At 39.5% G+C, this 18,963-nt stretch overlaps 1 protein-coding gene across 3 annotated transcripts in view; it reads right to left on the bottom strand.

Annotated features, from left to right (window-relative positions):
* The window catches only part of roraa (RAR-related orphan receptor A, paralog a), a 251,231-nt gene that overhangs the window by 66,989 nt on the left and 165,279 nt on the right, over positions 1 to 18,963 (bottom strand). The window contains exon 1 of one of the 3 annotated variants that reach the window (XM_060887522.1): positions 128 to 318. The exons of the other annotated variants lie outside the window; for them this stretch is intronic. Within the exon in view, the coding sequence (XP_060743505.1) occupies positions 128 to 158 (31 nt within the window). The 5' untranslated portion in view covers positions 159 to 318. Of the gene's footprint in view, positions 1 to 127; positions 319 to 18,963 lie in introns of those variants that run through there. 3 annotated transcript variants of the gene reach the window in all.

Genomic DNA, 18,963 nt, shown 5'->3' on the forward strand with positions numbered 1-18,963 from the left:
GACATTGACTATGCATGCACCGGACTATGCGCTCGCGCACGGAGCCTCAGCCGTAGTGGCTCTACTTGTTACTCAACGTTTAGTCGCGCTGTAGGTAGAACACCACAAAAAACCATCTTAATCTTACCTTTCATCGCTGAAATCACAAAATACATCATTAAGCTCGGCGGTCCATAAGCGAGCAGAGCAGAGCGAGAGCAGCGCGAGAGCGAGAGCAGCGCGAGCGGATTTTCTCCCCCTGCTGTTTCGGCAGCAGCTGGACAGCGCGCCTCTGCCGCTCACACTCGCTCGCGCGCCACCACACCACCGTCCACGTGACGGTGACATCAACACACAGCCCGCCTTCTACCTGTGATTGGCACAACAGGCAACGAATTGCTTTGAGGGGCGTGGCCAGGGGCGGGGCTTTTCCCCAGGCTGACTGCAGAATACAACGGTGGAGAAGGTAAAGACTGGGGTGTTAATAATAATAATAATAATAATAATAATAATAATAATAATAATAATAATAATAACAATAATGATAATGATAATAATAATAATAATAATAATATTAATAATAATAATGGTGTTAATAATAATAATAATAATAATAATAATAATAATAATAATAATAATAATAATAATAATAACAAAAATAACGATAATAATAATAACGATAATAATAATAATAATAATAATAATAATAACACTAATATTATTATTATTATTATTATTAATATTAATAATAATAATAATAATAATAATAATAATAATAATAATAATAATAATAAAATTATAATAATAATTATATTGTTAATATTATTATTAATAATAATAGTAATAATACTGATAATAATAATAATAATAATAAGAAGAAGAAGAAGAAGAAGAAGAAGAAGAAGAAGAAGAAGAAGAAGAAGAAGAAGGTGATGAAGAAGAAGTACACTAAAGGACAGAAAAGCAAAAAAAATGATTGGCTTAAATGTGAGTGAGAGGTGTAGTGGAGGACAGAGTAATCCTTACACTTTTGGTTATGTGGCACTCTTTCTCCCTCTGCTCGTGCTAATATTAATGAGGGGGCAGATGAGGTAGGATGTCTCTCCAGATGTTTAGAGAGAGAGAGAGAGAGAGAGAGAGAGAGAGAGAGATGCTGGCTGCTCTTCCTGACCTCCCTCCAGGAAGCTGGTTTTATGCTCTTCTCGCTCCCCTTCTACTCTCCAGCCTGCTGGCACAGTGGTTCACACTGCCTTCCCCAGCAGCTGAGCTCCAGCAGATAGCTCAGAGAGGGGGGGTTGCTGATCCTATCCAACGCACAGCAACTGTCTGATGAGTTTCACTCTCCAGCCAACCTTTTCATTTTCTCTCCCTCCATTACTTCCTCTGAAATCTCCACTCATCCATTCCTTCTCTTTCTTTTCCTCTCCAATAATCTTTTCAGGAGCTGAACCAGTTGGCTCCTCTTGATTGTGCTCTTAGAATAAAGCCAACTCTGTCCAACTCTATCTCAATTTATTTAAAATTTGCAAAAACAAGCACAAATTTTATTTGCCCTCAACCTAAGCATATATCTGCAAAGATATTTCTCATGAAAAGTATGCATAATAAAATGATCACCAATGCTCAAAAAAAAGAGCAGCAAATATAATGTACTGAATCTGATATATCAAAAGACATCAATTATTGTCTTTCATTAAAGTCAAATGCTAAATAAATAATAATAAAAAAATATAAAACCCATAACCCAGAGTATTTGTATAAAAAAACAAGCACAGCAGCGTGCTCAGTTCAGTCGAAAAAAACATGCGAGCTCTCGTTCCATGGCAGATGCTGCAAATGGCAAAAATTACCGTCTGATCACAACCTCACACACAAACAGTTAGAGGCAGTAAAAATAAATGAACTCATGCTATGTCAACAATGATCTGTCATCCAGCACTACCTAATAAACAAAATGGGATTTCGCTGCCTTGATTAACAAATGAGGCAAATCCTGGTTCCATGCTGGGGAGCGTTATAGCACGAGGGGACAGCTCGGCACAGGCTGTTAATTGTTAGTGCTAGCTATAAGAAGTTATATTGTGTCGTGTCAGGCTCTGTGTTTGACCACAGAGGCATGTTTTTTAGATGAGTGGTAAGCTTCAACTGCCAGGTCTGCAGCACTGCTTTTCTTGTGGTTGGCAGAGAGCTGCAGAGCAGTGCAGCAATAACAATGATTCAAACAGGAGCTGCTGAGAGGAGAAAAGACTCACTAACCAGTATGTGATAGGCTCTGGGCACATAACTGGGTGTTCAAAAGCGTGAAAGAAGACTCACATAAGCATTCACACACCATATCTTTTTGGTTCTGATGATGACAGCGAGATAAAGTGAAGTTTAGACTAAATGCAAGTTATCTAAAAATGCAGAAAAACTGCATGTCTGCGGCACTCAGATGCAGAAAGCGATAGATGAAATGTAGAGAGGAAGGTCTGTCTGATTGCACATGGGTTTGTGTGTTTGCAAAAATGCCAATGTAGATGTGCATCTGCAGCCCACGTTAGCAGACATGTCTGTATTCCAAGAAACACTATAATTCCACGTCAGCGTTTCTTATTTATTTCTTATTATCTCACAGCTGTAGTATCATGACTTTAAAAAAAAAAAAGAGCCACACAGGATCAGTTTATAACTCTAACCTGTAATAATACACATATCCTCCTCTTTGCAAGTGCATTACCCCATCTATGCTGTGCTGTGTCACTAGAGAGCTCGCTCTCTCTCTCTTTCTCTCTGTCTCTCTTTCACTCTCCTTCTCAACTCTCTCTGCTGGAAGAGCAAAGCGGCGGCTGCAGCAGGCCACAGAAAGAGCTGGTGTTAATGAGCGCAGCTGCTGCCAATCCAATAACGGGAAGCCTATGGAAATGTGCTATGTAGATGCTATATGGCCCTGGATTTTCTGTCAGTGGTTTAAAACTGCTGAACAGCTACAAATGAAATAGAAATCCATGCGCAACCATGAACATCTCACATATTTTGATTGTAACTAACATGTTATTAATGATTCCTTGAGCAGGTGTTAGTAAAAACTCCTTTTTAAATCTCTACAGATTTAAATTTGATTATTTTCCTTTATTCATTTTCGTCTTCATCTGCTACACCCCGTAATAAACTGTAATATAATCAAATAATATAATAAAGAAAATCCATGCAGACAAATTAATTAATGCTGGTAGCGTGTATTTATTTCCATCCAGCTTTTTTTTAGTCTGACCACAGCTAAGAGGGAGCAAGAGGTGGCCTGCCTTCTCCCCGACTCCTCTGTCTCTCTGGATAAATGCCGGCCCGAGTAAAGTGTCTGCCGTTCCTGTTCTGATTAATTTGAGCCAATGTATTTATTGTAAACAAGCCCTGTGGGATGGAATTCAATTGAGAGGAGACGAGGAGCAGCCACCGGTGCCCCGGAGGAGAGAGGAGAGGACCTCAGCCGATAATGGTCTCATTAGCAGTCTGTCAGTAGCCATCCTACACACGGCCTCAACACACAGCAGCTGATCTTCCAGCCTCTCCTGAGCACTGTACCATGGCTCTCCATAGAGAGAGAGAGAGAGAGAGAGAGAGAGAGAGAGAGAGAGAGAGAGAGAAACAGGATGTGCAAACCATGCCACAGTAAGAAAGAATAATACAAAGAGAAATTGAGAATAAAATGGATTCTAAAGAACCTTGCATTGTTATTGGACTCTAAGGTACAGGCTTAATGGACTACTTCAATACAGGAAATTTTTACCCACTGCTTCACACAAATCGCTCAATGCCCATCTTAAAGCAAAACCATATATCACATTTCTCAGTGCGGTGACTCGAAGGGAAAACCTCTGAGGACTTTCCTGTAATCTGACATCCAATGAAAAATGTCTAAAACCTACGAGTGAAACTTTTATAATTTTATTGTGTATTTTGGACTAAAGCCACACCACAATCAGTTTAACACTATAGTATTTTCCTGTGTTGCTTTTTTAAATGAACACATAAATAAATACATCAGAAGTCAACAGTACACGTATTTAATATAAATATTAACCCGCAATATAAAAACCACAAAATCACAACCCCATGTGAGACATTATAAACCAATTTAAAGCTATTCCAGGCAATTTCCTGTAGCTTCCACCTGTGAGGAGGACTTCAATAAATCACTCAGACAACACGGGGAATATCTATTTTCAGGATAAATAGACAAGACTATTGGGTTTCTTTTCTTAGAGGAAAAGCAAACCATTACAATAACATTCAAACAAAAAAGGATGCAGCAGAAGATGCAGAAACGGAGAAAAGAGCCAGGGTGTGAGGTGCATTCATTCCAAGGACATATTGTACAATTCACACTATTTCCATACAATCTTGTCATACTAAAAGCCGGTTTCAGTTATAACCAGCAGAAACTAGAAGACCAGTTTATTTTGGTTAAATGTCAAATAAACGGATCTAATCTACCTTCTGCATCAGCTGTGTACTGTAATAACCCGATAGTTAAATCTGATCTTACTGAGATTGTACTAGAAATATCTTTTGAACCCATTCATCCATTTACCATCTGCTTATCCTAAACAGAGTCACAATTTTACTCACACTACAGACAGCTTAGAGATGCCAATCAGCCTACAATGCACATCTTTGGACTTGGGGAAGTAACCCGAAAACCTGAAAAGAAACCCAAAGCACGAGGAGAACGTTCTCTGGACACAGAGGGTGAAAGCAGGATTTGAACCCACACCTCTGGAGGTGCAAAATGTTCCCGTGACACATTTCCCCCTTCTTTAGTAATATTATTTCATTATATTCATCAAGTACCTATTCACTAAATAGTGCACTTTTTTTTTTTTTGGATGTTACCTTTTTCTACTAGTGTCTGTAAACCAAGTGGAGAATATCCAGTGCACTTATTGAATCCCATAATGCACCAAGGTCGTGTATTATCTATGTAACCTAGCAGCCATGAAAGACCCATGATGCACTGCATCGATCGGTTTGATTTGTTTTCACTATGAAATACACTCGAGCTCATTCAGATTCTACTCTGAAGTGTAAAGAGCAGATTTATAGTTAGCTTAGCTACTTTAATGTCCCAGGAAAATAATTGTGTGGATAATGAGCCGCCGTAATGAGCAAACCTGTGTAACGTAGTATATGAAATTATTTATTTAATCACTTCTCCTGTTCCCTATAATAGTTATATGCAGTATTCTGAATGGCAATGTAGGGAATAGTGAAGTAGCTTTAACGTGTTGCTTAAACAAGCTATGATTCCCTTCTGTACAATAAAATGTATTTTCACATAGAGTTAAACATTAAACATAGAGCCTTCTAGGTATTTATAATTTGGGGACTTTTGGCAGGGACGATTCTGATAAGCCCTCTTATGTTTGCTCTAATTGAAATCTCTGTATTAACCCAAAGCAACTATTTAGAATTGAAGCCTGTTTCCAAATTTTGTTTGGAAATTGTTTCTGCGGTCATTGCTCTGTTCGTTTTATTCGTATGAAAGTACAAGCCAATTCTTCTGTATTTGTACAATCTGATGTTTTAGATAAAAAGACAAACAAATATGTTTACAAAGCTGTTACAGAGAAAGATTGATTGCTTTCACTGTAATTGCCTAAAGGCAAACTAATTCATCTACCAATAACCTATAAGGAATTTAACTAAAAACAGTGTCATATGTAACTCTAGACATCTCTCTATCTCTCTCGCTCTCTCTCTTTCCCTCTCTCTCTCTTTGTAAATAGGTTTAAGAGGTTGGTATATTTCATTTAATATTAACTCACTGCACTCTAAGACATGCCAAGATTTTACTTGCAGTAGTGGAGGACGAGAACAGGCTTTCACACAGAGACAGAGAGAGTGTGGAAAGGAGAGGAAGAGGAAGAGGAAGAGAAAGAGGAAGAGGCGACTGGTGCTACAGACACACAGCAGCATGTGGTAGCGACTGAGGCTGGCTAGCTAAGGAAGCGCAGCATCCCCTTCCATTCTAATGATCCCTCACTTCCAGTCATTCTCCCCCCAAAAAGATAACCTATCCCTTTCTCCGTGTAGCAGAGAACGGGATAAGGGAGTGCGGTGATTATAGAAGTGCCTTCTCTTCTTCCTCTCCCGCCTGAAGTAGGCCAGGAGATTTTGGGTGTGATAATTATGGCCATAACTAGGCATGAGGGATTGGTAATGGTGCTGCTTATCCTTCATGAGTGTGACTGTCACAAGGAAAAGCATGATTATTGTTTTTTTTCCTCTCTACCACGCTGTTGCAGCAGCAGCGAGTTGCGGCGGCTGAAAAGGGCAGTGGGTGAGCGTGGCCTTTGAGGAGAGAACTTAACGAATGAAGTTCATTATTGAGGAGCATACCGGGGAGACCCCCTGGAGTATGTGATGGATGACCTCACGTCAATAAAACACACACACACACACACACACACACACACACACACACACACACACACACACACACACAGACGCACAGACACACACACACACACAGACACACACACACACACACACACACACGTCTAACTATCCTTGTGAGGACCTTCCACTGACATAATTATTAATGCAGCTAATTAATGTTATACCTAACCCTAAATCTAACCTTACCCTTAATCTAAGTAACCAAAAGCTACCCTTTTTTACTCTTTTTTTTCTTTTTAAACAAATGCTGCAGTTTTTTGTTAAAAAAATTAATTAAATAAAGAAGCAGCCAGCCACATGTCCCCTCAAGGTCAAACCTGTCAGATATTCCTACACTTTGGTTCACTTTAATGTACAGAAATATGTTCACATGCATACACACACACACACACACACACACACACACACACACACACACACACTCCTACCTTCAGATCTATCTATCAATAGGTCTTAAGTAAGATATAAAAAAATAAACAAACAGCAATAAAAAAACACCATATGCAACAACATGGCATTCAAATGAAATGTTAATGAAATGAATAAAATCAGTAAAGAACTAATCACTTAATTCTCTTATGCTCTCTTAGCTATGCAGTGAAAAACGTTTAAAAATATGATAATTTGTTACGTGCCACGACTTGCCTTTGTCTGCTAAGACTAATTTATTTTAAATCACAGGTCTTTTTTTCTTTCTAATGGAGAGGAATGGACCGTAGAGGCCTCCCACCTCCCATAGCCCATATTACACTCATTTATTAAAATCACCATTGTCTTAGAGTGAAAATAACTTTCTTTTTAAAACACCCTGTCTATTAAGACAGGAGCCCACCAGAGGGACAGGCTTTCCTCTGAAGATTGAGGGAGATCTTCAGGCTATTCTGCTTTCTCCTTCAGCCCTGCTGTTAAGCCTTAGGTTACCATGTTTGCTTTTTTTTCCCCCTTTTTTGGCGGTACCTAACACCTACTCTCTTTTACTGTTGACTTATGAGGATGCCATGGGTGTATGTGAGCGATTCATCACAGCCCTGCTACTTCACACACACTGCACACATTAGTAATGTTCTCCACTGAGGAGGAAGTCCTGTCACAACTCTCTCACCCTAAAAACCTTTGAGCAAGGTAGGTCACACAGAGGCCTCTGCATCTGGCCCACTTTTAGTCTTTCACAGCACCTTTAAGTTTCCTCGGCCTGCCTGCGTTCGGCACGGCTTCAGAGATACAAACATGACGCATCTCGGCTACACACCTGACAAAAAATAAATAAATCAGTAGTTCAATAGGGATGACATGGGCATGATTCAGTGGAAAAAATGTTGTAGTGATGCTTCCATGTGTCCATGTGTTCCAAATGTCACAAACACAACCAGTGTTTTTATCATGTGGTGTTTAGGTTAAAGCCTCAGACATTCGACCCAAAGACCACTGAGCATCTTATACCTAATGTACACTTCTCGCTTATTATACACCGCAACGATGTGAGATTTTCAGAGCACGAATTCTATCTCTAATAGTTATTCAGAAGTTCAATTAAAAATATACAGTGCTCAGTGTAAATGAGTACACCCCCTTTAAAAAATAACATTAATTAGTGTGTATATATATATATATATATATATATATATATATATATATATATATATATATATATATATATATATATATATATATATATATAGGGGGCACGGTGGCTTAGTGTTTAGCACGTTCGCCTCACACCTCCAGGGTCGGGGTTCGATTCCCGCCTCCTCCTTGTGTGTGTGGAGTTTGCATGTTCTCCCCGTGCCTCGGGGGTTTCCTCCGGGTACTCCGGTTTCCTCCCCCGGTCCAAAGACATGCATGGTAGGTTGATTGGCATCTCTGGAAAATTGTCCCTAGTGTGTGATTGTGTGTGTGTGTGTGCCCTGCGATGGGTTGGCACTCCGTCCAGGGTGTATCCTGCCTTGATGCCCGATGACGCCTGAGATAGGCACAGGCTCCCCGTGACCCGAGGTAGTTCGGATAAGCGGTAGAAGATGAATGAATGAATGAATGAATATATATATATATATATATATATATATATATATATATATATATATATATATATATATATATTTGGTAATGAACTACAGGAATGCTTTACATTTGGTCATTCCTCATTTACCCTCTTCCTGGAAATATGGCTTTGGAGATCAGGGTAAAAACAGCCAAGTGAGCTTCCACATTGGTTTGAACTCTAAGAGCTGGACAAGAAGCTTTTGTATCAAATTAAACACAGAAATAATATATAAGAAAAAAACGTCACCTACGGCCTCTTCAAAGGCCAAGACGTGTGACTGACTGCTAGTATGTGACAAATTAGCTATTATCTGGCAATCATGGTTTCACGCACAACCACATGTGGAGAGCAATGAGTAATAAAAAAGGGGGGACAAAAGTAAAAAGAAAACTATAAAAAAGGTTTCATAGAAAACAGTTGGATTAGCATTTGATAGAGAAAAATGAATAATCATTCTAAAGGGTCATTAAAGACATTAATAATCAGCACTATTGTGCTGTTAGACCATTTTTTGTTTTCTTAATTTATAAACATAAATTTACAGGTTTTCTCTTAGTATTTGGCCATTTATATTACTGTGAATCATGATCATTAATGCCAATATGCACACAATAGCTAAAAACCAATCATCACTTTTTGTTGATTGTGATTGACTTTCCTATTATAATAAACAAATTCTCATGGCCGTATGAGTCAAAGTATGAGTGAACACAGAAGGGAATATCATTAAAACAACTAACACAAGTCTGCAAGCAAAAAAAAATTTACATCTGTCATTTTATTTCATTATATTAAGTGAGAAAAGGTTATTTTCACCCAAAGCACAGGATTAAAGGATGTAGCTAGGTGTGTGTGTGTGTGTGTGTGTGTGTGTGTGTGTGTGTACAGTAAAAAACTAGAAGTCACTTTTTATTACTTCTTTATTTATTCGTTTGTTTATATATTTATTATTAATCATATATCATTTTATTAGCCGTTTGACATACGGTGCATTTTTAATTACACAGAATTACTTCTTATCTTTGCCGCCCCATGACACTTTGAAAGTTGTGTGAATTATGCAAGCAGAAATTATTGAGGTGAGCTCTTTAATGACCGTGTAGTGAGAAATGATCTTGATATTTGCAGCAAGCTCAGCATATCATTAGGGAGACTGCCACTTAATCAGCACCGTGTCTGCCCTACAGAGGTGTAAGCGCTATGCAGGTGGAGTGAGCAAAGACAACAGCTAGCACATTAAGGCATACGAGCTGGAGGAAGTGGAGTGAGAGACAGAGGAAGAGGGGGAAAATGAGAGAAAAGAGAGAGACAGACATATCGGCACAGAAGTGTATTGTATTCTGTTTTCTCTCTCTCATACACACACACACACAAACACACACACACACACCAATGTCTTTCTATGTCTCTTAGCCTTTAATAACGGAAGTCAATCACAATTAGGTATGAAGATCTGCGTTACAGACACACACTCACTAGACATTGGGTTAACTTGCTTCACTTTACTGCAAAAACTCATTCCTATTGCTGATTTAATGTATACACCATACCAAGACTCGAATATCTGCCCGCATACACGCGCACACACACACACACACACACACACACACACACACAGAAAGTCTTAAATTGTCTTTTGTTCACATGGTATAATTATCACTTAAATGTAGGCATAGTTTTTTAAATTCTTCTACAGTATTACATTTTTTCATGATAATTATAGGTCTCGTTATTCCTTCACAGCATAGGTCTCATTATAGCTGTACTTTTATACTTACTGCTTTATAAATCAAATATCTAAACCGTGTTTTTGATGGAGAATAATCGTCTTGCATTAAAAAAACACCAATATGCCTAAAGATGGTTACAGTAAACGCAAGTTAGGTGTAAAAGTCAAGCCTAAAAGTTGAGCTATATAACTATTAATACAAGACAGAGGTTGTTATGGGATTATTAACATGTTGTCCTCAATACAAGAGAAAATAATGAAAGCACTAAGAAATCATGTGTAATTAGGTGTGGATCTGATAATATTTATGTACAGTAGCGTATCTCAGTAGCACACACACACAAACACACACACACACAAACACACACACACACAAAAAAAGCCATGTGCACTCTGATGACACAAGGAAGTTTCATCTTAAACACAACCAGGGGATGTCAGTGACGGTTATATTTGTTGGAGTCCTGTGACCTTTGCCTCTGTTCTGCTCATCATGAGCTTGTGGGCTGCTGGACAAATAAGTGATAAGCAGTGATAACTTGCTCCAAGGCCACCGACACTACCGCACACAGAGCCAGCACAATGCCGGTGTGTGTCACACACCCCTCATCTTCCCAGCTACGGCTTCATATTGCCCACACATATCCACACTTTGTAGCTATCCTAGCAGATGGGATGCCTTATTTTAGCAAGCGCTTATGCAGCTTCTATTTGCGTGATGTGTATATTTCTTTGGTGTTTGGCTGGTCCGACAGAGCTCCACAACAAGGCCTTTCAGATTAGGTAGACACACAAAGGGATGGACAGACAGCAGAAAAGCTGACAAAGCTGAAGTCTCACACAATGCCGCTGGGGGGGATTCAGATTAAGTGGTTACAAAGAGCCGAGGTGGTCCGGTACATATAGTCGAGGAACTCTTACTGCATCAGCAGACACGTCCAGCCTTCAGCTTTTTCCTGCACAACAACAAAGCTACCAAGGTGCTTTCCATCAATGCCCAGCCTCTTTCTTTCAACCCCTCTAACCGTGAGCAGCGGGTACAAAAAGACTGTCTTCATTTTGAACAACTTATGCAAACAAAGTGCATTCACAAAGGCCTATTTGCAATTTCACAAAATGGCCAGCAAATAAAAATAAAAGAATTAAAAAAAAAAAAAACATAAAAAATGCTTCTGATGAAAAATGAGGGCCTGTCATATTGTGTGGATGGAAGAAAAAAGTGGAGAAAGGGAAGAGAAGAAAAGGATAAAAATCAAGCCATTCTGCTTTACGACAAATAGATATCTCTATTGATTTCCTTTTTGCTGTGGCGGCCCATCCTTCTCCGTTGTGATTAAACTGACCTATTTCAGATAAAAAAAATGGCTGACTATTATGGATTAAAGCAAAGCATCCAAAAGGAAAAAATATTTCTATGAAACAAACAAATAGACAAAATGAAACATAATTTATTGTTAAAATTGGAGGCTGTCAAGTAGAGTGAAGTGCTTTTTCTTCCCTTGGAGAATCTTTTGTTATTTTAGGTAGAAAACCTCACGTTTCTGTGGCATGCTGAGAATGAAATTGCTTCGGCAAAGAGCACACTTTGGAGATGTTCTGCTGATTTTAAACAACCCTTTCTCCAGAAGATCGCAACCATTTTTGCTTCGTTTAATGTACACTAAGACTACTGCTACAATGCTTCAGGGGGAAACAACTCTACACGCTGTCATCATCCTGACAAACATGTAGTGTATACAAAGCAAAACACTTTGTCATATATATCTCTCTTGATGAAAGTGAAAAGATATCGCTGGTTATAATGTGCTACAAAGAGAGACGTGCTATATAATAACAGCACCATGTTTCATAACCAGTCTTTTCCTACCGATTAGCCGTACATTTCTGTTGACTTTCCCAAGCTTCAGCTACACAAATTCTCATGATTACTGCCTATGTTGCACAGCTTTCACCACAGAGTTTTACATTCCATTTTTGTGACGAACCAAGACAGCACAAATTCAAACAATGCTTGTGGTGCTGCATTCTGAATCGTGTAGTTGCCTTGGGCTTTTTTAAGTGTATCCACTATACAATACATTATGTCTCCAGAGTATGTGTACAGCAAGGCAGGATGTGTAAATCTTCACAGTCTTACATTCTCCTCTACCTTAAACAATCTGAGCTCCAGAGAATAACATTAATACAAACATTTACTTCAGTGTTGAAATCCTAAACAGTTTACAGCACATCACACAAACTACAAGAACCAACTCATCAAAGCTGGCTGTTAGCAACCATGAACAAAATATGCGTCTAAAAGACAATTGCCATATCAGATTGCAATGTTTTTAAATCTTTCACAGTGTCAGAACAGCACAGTCTCCAAATCTCTGTCAGTATCTTTACAAACTAACTAAATCTCTAGAACAGCAAAGTCTCTAAATATTTATTAGTGTCTCTACAGACCAACACAGTCTCTAAATCACAATCACTGTCTCTACAGACCAACACAGTCTCTAAATCACAATCACTGTCTCTACAGACCAACACAGTCTCTAAATCACAATCACTGTCTCTACAGATGAACACAGTCTCTAAATCACAATCACTGCCTCTACAGACCAACACAGTCTCTAAATCACAATCACTGTCTCTACAGACCAACACAGTCTCTAAATCTCTATCACTGTCTCTACAGACCAACACAGTCTCTAAATCACAATCACTGTCTCTACAGACCAACACAGTCTCTAAATCTCTATCACTGTCTTTACAGACCAACACAGTCTCTAAATCTCTATCACTGACTCTAGAGACCAACACAGTCTCTAAATCACAATCACTGCCTCTACAGTCCAAACAGTCTTTAAATCACAATCACTGCCTCTACAGACCAACACAGTCTCTAAATCACAATCACTGCCTCTACAGACCAACACAGTCTCTAAATCACAATCACTGACTCTACAAACCAACACAGTCTCTAAATCACAATCACTGTCTCTACAGACCAACACAGTCTCTAAATCTCTATCACTGTCTCTACAGACCAACACAGTCTCTAAATCACAATCACTGTCTCTACAGACCAACACAGTCTCTAAATCTCTATCACTGTCTCTACAGACCAACACAGTCTCTAAATCTCCATCACTGTCTCTACAGACCAACACAGTCTCTAAATCTCTATCACTGTCTCTACAGACCAACACAGTCTCTAAATCTCCATCACTGTCTCTACAGACCAACACAGTCTCTAAATCTCTATCACTGACTACAGACCAACACAGTCTCTAAATCACAATCACTGTCTCTACAGACCAACACAGTCTCTAAATCACAATCACTGTCTCTACAGACCAACACGGTCTCTAAATCACAATCACTGTCTCTACAGACCAACACAGTCTCTAAATCTCTATCACTGTCTCTACAGACCAACACAGTCTCTAAATCACAATCACTGACTCTACAGACCAACACAGTCTCTAAATCACAATCACTGTCTCTACAGACCAACACAGTCTCTAAATCACAATCACTGTCTCTACAGACCAACACAGTCTCTAAATCTCTATCACTGTCTCAACAGACCAACACAGTCTCTAAATCTCTATCACTGACTCTACAGACCAACACAGTCTCTAAATCACAATCACTGACTCTACAGACCAACACAGTCTCTAAATCACAATCACTGTCTCTACAGACCAACACAGTCTCTAAATCACAATCACTGTCTCTACAGACCAACACAGTCTCTAAATCTCTATCACTGTCTCAACAGACCAACACAGTCTCTAAATCTCTATCACTGACTCTACAGACCAACACAGTCTCTAAATCACAATCACTGTCTCTACAGACCAACACAGTCTCTAAATCACAATCACTGCCTCTACAGACCAACACAGTCTCTAAATCACAATCACTGCCTCTACAGACCAACACAGTCTCTAAATCACAATCACTGCCTCTACAGACCAACACAGTCTCTAAATCACAATCACTGACTCTACAGACCAACACAGTCTCTAAATCACAATCACTGTCTCTACAGACCAACACAGTCTCTAAATCACAATCACTGTCTCTACAGACCAACACAGTCTCTAAATCACAATCACTGTCTCTACAGACCAACACAGTCTCTAAATCACAATCACTGTCTCTACAGACCAACACAGTCTCTAAATCACAATCACTGTCTCTACAGACCAACACAGTCTCTAAATCACAATCACTGTCTCTACAGACCAACACAGTCTCTAAATCACAATCACTGTCTCTACAGACCAACAGTCTCTAAATCACAATCACTGTCTCTACAGACCAACACAGTCTCTAAATCACAATCACTGTCTCTACAGACCAACACAGTCTCTAAATCACAATCACTGTCTCTACAGACCAACACAGTCTCTAAATCACAATCACTGTCTCTACAGACCAACACAGTCTCTAAATCACAATCACTGTCTCTACAGACCAACACAGTCTCTAAATCTCTATCACTGTCTCTACAGACCAACACAGTCTCTAAATCACAATCACTGCCTCTACAGACCAACACAGTCTCTAAATCACAATCACTGCCTCTACAGACCAACACAGTCTCTAAATCACAATCACTGTCTCTACAGACCAACACAGTCTCTAAATCACAATCACTGTCTCTACAGACCAACACAGTCTCTAAATCACAATCACTGTCTCTACAGACCAACACAGTCTCTAAATCACAATCACTGTCTCTACAGACCAACAGTCTCTGAATCTCCATCAGTGTTACTTCAGACTAACACAGTCTCTAAATCACAATCACTGTCTCTACAGACCAACACAGTCTCGAAATCACAATCACTGTCTCTACAGACCAACACAGTCTCTAAATCACAATCACTGTCTCTACAGACCAACACAGTCTCTAAATCTCTATCACTGTCTTTACAGACCAACACAGTCTCTAAATCTCTATCACTGACTCTACAGACCAACACAGTCTCTAAATCACAATCACTGCCTCTACAGTCCAAACAGTCTCTAAATCACAATCACTGCCTCTACAGACCAACACAGTCTCTAAATCACAATCACTGCCTCTACAGACCAACACAGTCTCTAAATCACAATCACTGTCTCTACAGACCAACACAGTCTCTAAATCACAATCACTGTCTCTACAGACCAACACAGTCTCTAAATCACAATCACTGTCTCTACAGACCAACACAGTCTCTAAATCACAATCACTGTCTCTACAGACCAACACAGTCTCTAAATCACAATCACTGTCTCTACAGACCAACACAGTCTCTAAATCACAATCACTGTCTCTACAGACCAACAGTCTCTGAATCTCCATCAGTGTTACTTCAGACTAACACAGTCTCTAAATCACAATCACTGTCTCTACAGACCAACACAGTCTCGAAATCACAATCACTGTCTCTACAGACCAACACAGTCTCTAAATCACAATCACTGTCTCTACAGACCAACACAGTCTCTAAATCTCTATCACTGTCTTTACAGACCAACACAGTCTCTAAATCTCTATCACTGACTCTACAGACCAACACAGTCTCTAAATCACAATCACTGCCTCTACAGTCCAAACAGTCTCTAAATCACATTCACTGCCTCTACAGACCAACACAGTCTCTAAATCACAATCACTGCCTCTACAGACCAACACAGTCTCTAAATCACAATCACTGTCTCTACAGACCAACACAGTCTCTAAATCACAATCACTGTCTCTACAGACCAACACAGTCTCTAAATCACAATCACTGTCTCTACAGACCAACACAGTCTCTAAATCACAATCACTGTCTCTACAGACCAACACAGTCTCTAAATCACAATCACTGTCTCTACAGACCAACACAGTCTCTAAATCTCTATCACTGTCTTTACAGACCAACACAGTCTCTAAATCTCTATCACTGACTCTACAGACCAACACAGTCTCTAAATCACAATCACTGCCTCTACAGTCCAAACAGTCTCTAAATCACATTCACTGCCTCTACAGACCAACACAGTCTCTAAATCACAATCACTGCCTCTACAGACCAACACAGTCTCTAAATCACAATCACTGTCTCTACAGACCAACACAGTCTCTAAATCACAATCACTGTCTCTACAGACCAACACAGTCTCTAAATCACAATCACTGTCTCTACAGACCAACACAGTCTCTAAATCACAATCACTGTCTCTACAGACCAACACAGTCTCTAAATCACAATCACTGTCTCTACAGACCAACACAGTCTCTAAATCTCTATCACTGTCTTTACAGACCAACACAGTCTCTAAATCTCTATCACTGACTCTACAGACCAACACAGTCTCTAAATCACAATCACTGCCTCTACAGTCCAAACAGTCTCTAAATCACAATCACTGCCTCTACAGACCAACACAGTCTCTAAATCACAATCACTGCCTCTACAGACCAACACAGTCTCTAAATCACAATCACTGTCTCTACAGACCAACACAGTCTCTAAATCACAATCACTGTCTCTACAGACCAACACAGTCTCTAAATCACAATCACTGTCTCTACAGACCAACACAGTCTCTAAATCACAATCACTGTCTCTACAGACCAACACAGTCTCTAAATCACAATCACTGTCTCTACAGACCAACACAGTCTCTAAATCACAATCACTGTCTCTACAGACCAACACAGTCTCTAAATCTCTATCACTGTCTCTACAGACCAACACAGTCTCTAAATCTCTATCACTGACTCTACAGACCAACACAGTCTCTAAATCACAATCACTGCCTCTACAGTCCAAACAGTCTCTAAATCACATTCACTGCCTCTACAGACCAACACAGTCTCTAAATCACAATCACTGCCTCTACAGACCAACACAGTCTCTAAATCACAATCACTGTCTCTACAGACCAACACAGTCTCTAAATCACAATCACTGTCTCTACAGACCAACACAGTCTCTAAATCACAATCACTGTCTCTACAGACCAACACAGTCTCTAAATCACAATCACTGTCTCTACAGACCAACACAGTCTCTAAATCACAATCACTGTCTCTACAGACCAACACAGTCTCTAAATCACAATCACTGTCTCTACAGACCAACAGTCTCTGAATCTCCATCAGTGTTACTTCAGACTAACACAGTCTCTAAATCACAATCACTGTCTCTACAGACCAACACAGTCTCTAAATCACAATCACTGTCTCTACAGACCAACACAGTCTCTAAATCACAATCACTGTCTCTACAGACCAACACAGTCTCTAAATCACAATCACTGTCTCTACAGACCAACACAGTCTCTAAATCACAATCACTGTCTCTACAGACCAACACAGTCTCTAAATCACAATCACTGTCTCTACAGACCAACACAGTCTCTAAATCACAATCACTGTCTCTACAGACCAACACAGTCTCTAAATCACAATCACTGTCTCTACAGACCAACAGTCTCTGAATCTCCATCAGTGTTACTTCAGACTAACACAGCCTCTAAATCTCTATCATACTGTCTCTACAGACCAACACAGTCTCGAAATCACTACAGCGTCTCTACAGAACAGCGGGGACCCCAGTGCTGTCACACTGTCGCAACAGCTGTAAAAAATCTTTCTTTACAGTATCACAGTTAACTGCACAACAAACCAATATTATTAACTGTGATTTAAGATTCTAATTCAGTCTGATAACTCTTATTTGTATATTAATATAGAGTGATTGTGAGACAGTGTTTATTTATCTATTCCCTCTTACAGGTTTGCATAAGTGGTTTGCTTTCTGTAAAACATCTGCTTTATATGAGAGGGAGCATAACAATACAGTAATTCTTCTGCTCAATGCAGACCAGTTTAATGATAGCCCTAGGGCTGTTGAGTACTTTCAGATTTCAGTGAAGTTGGCTGTCTTAATCATTTGATTGAGATAAGCGAGGCTGCCTCACTGAGAGTCTCACAGCACTCAATGGGAAGGTAAACAAATGAAGGAGCAGGGGTTAGGCGATGCTTCTCAATAAGCCTAGTCTGTCTGGGCTTACCGCCTGTCTGCACTATGGAGATAGATAAGCCCTGACTGCACTTCGCCCCTGCTTTTTCCCATTCTCTCACTGTCGTTCTCTCTCTCTCTCTCTCTCTCTCTCTCTCTCTCTCTCTCCCCCCTTCTCTCTCTCTCTCTCTCTCTCTCTCTCTCTCTCTCTCTCTCTCTCTCTCTCTCTCTTTCTCTCTCTCTCTCTCTCTCTCTCTCTCTCTCTCATTGGATCGATGACTCTGTTTCCCCATGGTCCTGACTAACCCAAGTGTAATTCAAATAAGCTCCTCTGACATGGCTATGACTGCCATTCTGGCAAGACATTCATGCACAAATAAGCAAATACTTCATTTTCTCAATACATGCCATCTATGACTAACTAGACATCAGGCACAATATGTTAGAAAGAGTAATTCACTTCAGAATAACAAACACACACACACACACACACACACACACACACACACACACACATACACTTGAAGTCAAATTTACAACATAATATAACTATAATTTGTTTTCGAAACAAATTGAGTGTTGCTTGCTTGTCATTTGTTGTTATTTGCTATTTATTTGAGAAAGGAAGTGAAACTGGGACCAATTCCTCATTTATAATTACAAGCAACAAGAAAACCAAAGCATGCCTGATAAACGTAGATAATACAAGCCTCAAATCTGCCGATGTAAAAGTAACAATATATTAGAAATACAATAAATAGGATATTATTTTTAAA

Source organism: Tachysurus vachellii, chromosome 14, assembly GCF_030014155.1.
Source record: "Tachysurus vachellii isolate PV-2020 chromosome 14, HZAU_Pvac_v1, whole genome shotgun sequence".
Taxonomy (NCBI): Eukaryota; Metazoa; Chordata; class Actinopteri; order Siluriformes; family Bagridae; genus Tachysurus; species Tachysurus vachellii.